Genomic DNA, 5,473 nt, shown 5'->3' with positions numbered 1-5,473 from the left:
CACATTCTTAAAGTAAAGTGGTGATCCTAACTGACCTACGACAGGGAATTTTTACTGGTATTAAATGTCAGGAATTGTGAGAAACTGAGTTGAAATGTATCTGGCTACGGTGTATGTAAACTTCTGACTTCAACTGTATTTCCTGGTAGGAAAACAAAATAAAATATTACAAACACGTTTTAGGGGGGGGGGGGGGGGGGGGGGGGGTTATGAATTTAGGCTTCCACAGTAGCGTTAGGCTAAAGGAAACATTTCATCGAGATTCTACAAGGAGCCATTTGATGTTTGGTTTAATTGATAAAGAATTTTCAAAAGTCTACACATAGCAGTAATAACAAGAAGCAGACTGTACATCCTCATGACATATCTGACACATTATGTACAACAACTCAAGTAAGGTTCCCCCCTTTGGGTACTCTAACAAAAAATACAGTTAACCACTCTGAAACCAAGGAGCAACAAAAGTGCCAATTTGGGAGTGTTTGATGTTGGATGCCAGGAATCATTTCCAACTAAGCCCTCCATCAAAATAAGATCACACCACAAAAAGGACTTCAATTCTATCTTTAAACCACAGTCTAAATCTTAAAGGACAATCAGTCTTATCAGTCTAAATAGTCAATCAAAAATATCCATGCCACAGTGAATGGTGCTTTTTCCTCTTGAAATGTTCAAACTTTGCTGTAGTATACCGCCCATTCCCTCTTAGGCAAATCGGGAGCGTGATGGTTAGTATATCCATTTGGCCCTCCGCTGACTCCATGGACGTCTCCATTTGGTATGAGCCCTTCATGGGATTCTCCATCCGGCTGTTCCTTCCTCAGTGCCAGAGGCGGCTTACACGTGTGCCAATTCCACAGAACTTTATTCATATCGTCCTGGTCGCGGATCCCGAGAAGCTTGTCCTCGTCGCTCTTCTTCTTGTCATCATCATCATCGTCGCTATCGTCTTTGCTTGACCGGTGCTTGTGGAAGCTGCGCATGTCGCCGCTGATGCTCTCAAAGTACTGCTGGATGCAGACCTTGGCGAAGGTCTTGGCGTGCTCCTTGCACGTCTCGTCGAAGAGCTTGCGTTCGATGTCGACGTAGTGAGACCAGTATTTGGTCTTGAGGAAGGCAGCTTGGGTGAAGCAGGGTCGGATGGCTCGTATCATGAAGGCTGCTAAGGTCATCAGCAGCAGGAATACCCAGCCAAACGCCTACAGGGAAACACATGATGATAATACGTAAACAAAGACCTTGCTTTACCACTACAACTAACTTACTTTGAACCAATGGCCCGGGTTTACACTTAGGTTGGGACAACTGATGTACAATGGATTGAACACAACAGTTATTTTGAAAGAGATTGTCTGCACCTAAATGTGAACTAGGTGAATATGGAAACTACCAACGACAACTTACCTGGGATATACACTTGATATATCTCGATGCCGCTTCTCTCGATATCACCTCGGGCTGATCGAAGATATTCTTGCATGGAATCTTCGCTAACATTTTAACAATCTCCACTTCCGTCATTCCCTCAATGAGGGTCGAATTCCCAAACTGACGAATGTCCAAGTTGACGCTGAACGCACACAGGAAGCTCTTCCCGTCCATAAGAGTCACAGATATCCACACCATGGGCGCGATCAAGGACCGCTGCGTGATCGAAACGAACATGTAACGAAGGATCGTCGGATCCTTCACCCTCTTCCCCGTCGGTCTTTTCCATTCCTCAGCTAACATCGAAACATTGTTATTCAACACGAACCCTAGTAGGAAGAACCATATAGGTGGGATAACCAGCAGTCCAATCCCGTAGGCGTAGTTGTACTCCGGGATACAAGGGCAGCTAAACTCGAAGGCTGAGTAGAGCTGGGCGCTAGCTAGGGCCATGATACCACAGATGCCATTCATGAAGGACTCCTGGTTGGATTGGAGGAACTGGAACATCATACGGAACTTATCCATCTCGAATGGTCTGCTGGTGGCGCCTTTTTTAAATGTACTGAGATCTGTAGAAAAAAAGATGGATCCAGTTGTTTGAAATCAATTTGATAGTGGTGCCTCTGAAGTATTCAAATCGGTGGGAAAACACAGAGGCAGATGTTAGAATTCAACAACAACAACAAAACATGTGACGGGGCCCAAAATGTGAAAGGCACTCAGTCATTTGATGTTGGAGAAATCGTGTAGCCCTGTGTCTGTGTAAATTTGCAACTCATAAAATGTAGACAAAGAAGTACATGAAGATGTTGTTTACAAGTAGTACTGACTAAACAATTGAATCAATCTCACACTGCTTTATAATGAAACATCAATGGTTTGAGCGTCTGAAGAGCTCACAAATCATTGAAGAATGACTTATTTATTGAACAACTGGTAAATCAATGTTCAGTTTCATTCCAGCAAGTCATAAATGGTTTGAGTGTCTGAAAAAGAGACTTAACAAAATAGACCGTCAGAAATCAATCATCTAAGTAACTGAAAAAAAGGCCTACTTACGTCACAATCGGCTTTTCTCCTCTCTCAAGTATGCAGGTGGTGAAATAATCTCAAATGATGATAAGGCAACAAATGGACGATCACAAATATGTCTTCAACTTCCCTTGAAACACTCCAGCGTTGCCAAACCTCTTGGTATACTAACTCTCCTCTTTCTAGTAGGCAGTCTTTGATTAAATCAAGTTCCAAGTTCAATGAGCTCAAATGATGATAAGGCTGAAAATGTATGGCAAATAGTTCTCCAGGTACTTTTGGAATATTGTTGATTCTGATGCTCACTCAACCCTTCAAGAACAGTCTATGGGGATGTGGAATGGTAGAAAGCAAAGGCAAGGTCACGTCATCTGCCATCAGCTAGGCCCCTCCCTGTGAAGGCACCTAAACTCCTTTCTCTGTTGTACTGATGTAACAGGTTTCCCATCTCCCCCTCTCCATTGTCCCAAGAGCAAACATGTTACAGGCCCTAAAAAACAATTGGGCTACGGGTACTGCTTTGCAGACGTTAGTCTGACATTAGACAGTAATGACTCATGACTTTCAAGAAGAGGTGAGAACCACCTCAAACTAGAGCAACTAATATTTATTGTATTGTTATTCTACTATATGTCGGTCTGTGAAATGCATTTTTTTGGTCTACCTTTATATGCGTATATTCATATAAAGAAGAGGTTTGATACGTCTACTTGCAGTTGTCTGGACAAGATGAGGTGGTTTTCTGTCTCTAACCAGAGTGACACAGCTGAAATTCCCACAGCTGAGATGCAAAAATAGTTTCAGCCCATTCAAATGATCTGGGTTATTCTCTCTGAAATATTTGTTCACAGATTAATGAGTCACTGTTTCCACTTGGGAATCACAGTGATGTGACTGGTATCTCTGTATTTAACAATATTATTTATACACCAAATCCATTACTTTATAATTAATTATACCAGTACACATACTGCTGTCATCTTATATACATACCCTTAGTCACGTGACTTTTATTTTACAAAGTCAGTTAAGAACAAATTATTATTTTCTAGGAACAGAACAGCCTTGTTCAGGGGCAGAACGACAGATTTGTACCTTGTCAGCTTGGGGATTTGAACTTGCACCTTTTCGGTCACTAGTCCACCACTCTAACCACTAGGCTACCCTGCCACCTCGTAAACCATATTACACAAGGTTTAGGCATCCTCTGTCCTGCCTTCCTGTGTTGAGTCTTACCTATACAATAGTAATGGGCTTTACGTGGCATCCAACTGCACCTAGGAGAATGAGGCACAGCCGGACAAACCAGTCAAAGCTAGCTAATACCAGTTCATACCCCACACGACCATATAAAAGCAAGTCATTTTCCATACATTGTTAGCTTTTGTTTGAACAGCATTGTTAATGTGAGGGTATGATCAAAAACATGGAATATTCTAGTATTCTACTCATGACATCACATAATGATATATTACTATTATCTGGTGTTGTCCTGCTATCCAGTAGTGTAAAGTACTTAAGTAAAATTACTTGAAAGTACTACTTAAGTAGTTTTTTGGGGTATCTGTACTGTACTATTTATATTTTTGCCAATTTTTACTTTACTACATACTTTACTACAAATAATGTACTTTTTACACCATACATTTTCCCTGACACCCAAAAGTACTCATAACATTTTGAAAGGAAAAACGGTCCAATTCGCACACATATCAAGAGAACAGAGGTCATCTATACTGCCTTTGATCTGGCTCTCTAAACACAAATGCTTCATTTGTAAATTATGTCTGAGCGTCCCCCTGGATATCCACCAATAAAAATAAAAATGGTGCTGTCTGGTTAGCTTAATAATATAAGACATTTGAAATGGTTTATACTTTTACTTTTGATAAAGTACATTTACTTTTGATACTTATGTATATTTAAAACCAAATACTTACTACTCGAGTAGTATTTTACTGGGTGACTTCACTTTTACTTGAGTCATTTTCTATTAAAGTATCTTTACTTCTACTCAAGTATGACATTTGAGTACTTTTCCCACCACTGCCAGTAGCTTTAGATGTATATCAGTAGTAGAATCTTTCTGTACAGAAGGCAAAGGAATTTACTCAAACGAAGTTCAGTTTACTCTGAATTTACTCTGATAGACACAGAAGGATGTAGCAGACTGTGTCTTCTCCCTGGCTTTTTAAATGATGGTTGTAATAAAATACAAATTAAAAGATACAATGATAACAGCGAATAACAATAAAAAGGACAATAGGCTAAACATGGTAACAATAACATGCTACAACCATTACGTCTCACTCAGAATAGCTACTGTGACGATAAGGCAGGAAGAACATTCGGTTTTAGAATACTGTAGTGCAGATGGTATAGCCACGTGTTCTACTGTGCACATTCTGTATGCACGAATGTGCATTGATAATTGAGCGTGTCATGTTGACGTTAGCCAGTTGTCTGGTTTTTCCACAGCTAGGTTTGCTCGCATGCGCATCGCACAGACGTCGATCTGTGCCCGAGCAAGAGCGCCTAGACATAAACTGGTGATAACACAGGCGAAGGACAAATCTACTGAATGCCAGTATCGTCATGTGAATTCCCATCATCATACCTGTATCATCTGCAGTGCCTAACTTGGGCAGGAGCTCACTGGAGTACCGGCACCTCACATGTTCTACTGCTTGAGCTCCTGTTCCTATCGTTTCCTACCTGAGATACGTCTTTAGTTGGCTCTGCTTCCTCATGTACATGAAGCTCAAGGTCAAAAGTACATACAAAGTGAAAGTTCTGTGAGGCAGTAGAGAAATACGTTTAGCAGAACCTACACCACTCCAGGTTTAAACAAACACATGGGGAGCTATGCCTAACACACATTCAGGTTCTTAAAGTTTGGGTTGAGTGGATAAATAAAGTCAAAGTGTTGTATTATTTTCTCCTTCACCGTTAGTCAAAACCTCAGACTATCTTTTAAGCCAGGTCAAAGAGTACACAGGGTAACACAGTG

The 5,473-nt window shown here is 40.9% G+C and overlaps 1 protein-coding gene across 2 annotated transcripts; it reads right to left on the bottom strand.

Annotated features, from left to right (window-relative positions):
* Positions 1-212: 212 nt before the first annotated feature.
* On the bottom strand, positions 213-3,354 carry LOC110485747 (calcium homeostasis modulator protein 1). Of its 2 annotated transcripts, XM_036940403.1 has the most exons (3): positions 2,491-3,354; positions 1,405-2,000; positions 213-1,199 (listed from the first exon to the last, which is right to left on the bottom strand). In XM_036940403.1, the coding sequence occupies exons 2-3, from the start codon at positions 1,954-1,956 to the stop codon at positions 672-674; spliced, it is 1,080 nt and encodes a 359-aa protein (XP_036796298.1). In that variant the 5' UTR covers positions 1,957-2,000; positions 2,491-3,354; the 3' UTR covers positions 213-671. The 2 variants fall into 2 exon arrangements, with proteins under 2 accessions (XP_036796298.1, XP_021412579.1); XM_021556904.2 differs by lacking the exon at positions 2,491-3,354 and having other exon boundaries at positions 1,405-2,210.
* Between the last annotated feature and the right edge of the window lie 2,119 nt (positions 3,355-5,473).

Source organism: Oncorhynchus mykiss, chromosome 13 (assembly GCF_013265735.2).
Source record: "Oncorhynchus mykiss isolate Arlee chromosome 13, USDA_OmykA_1.1, whole genome shotgun sequence".
Lineage (NCBI taxonomy): Eukaryota > Metazoa > Chordata > Actinopteri > Salmoniformes > Salmonidae > Oncorhynchus > Oncorhynchus mykiss.
This window is presented reverse-complemented; position numbering and strand designations above follow the sequence as displayed.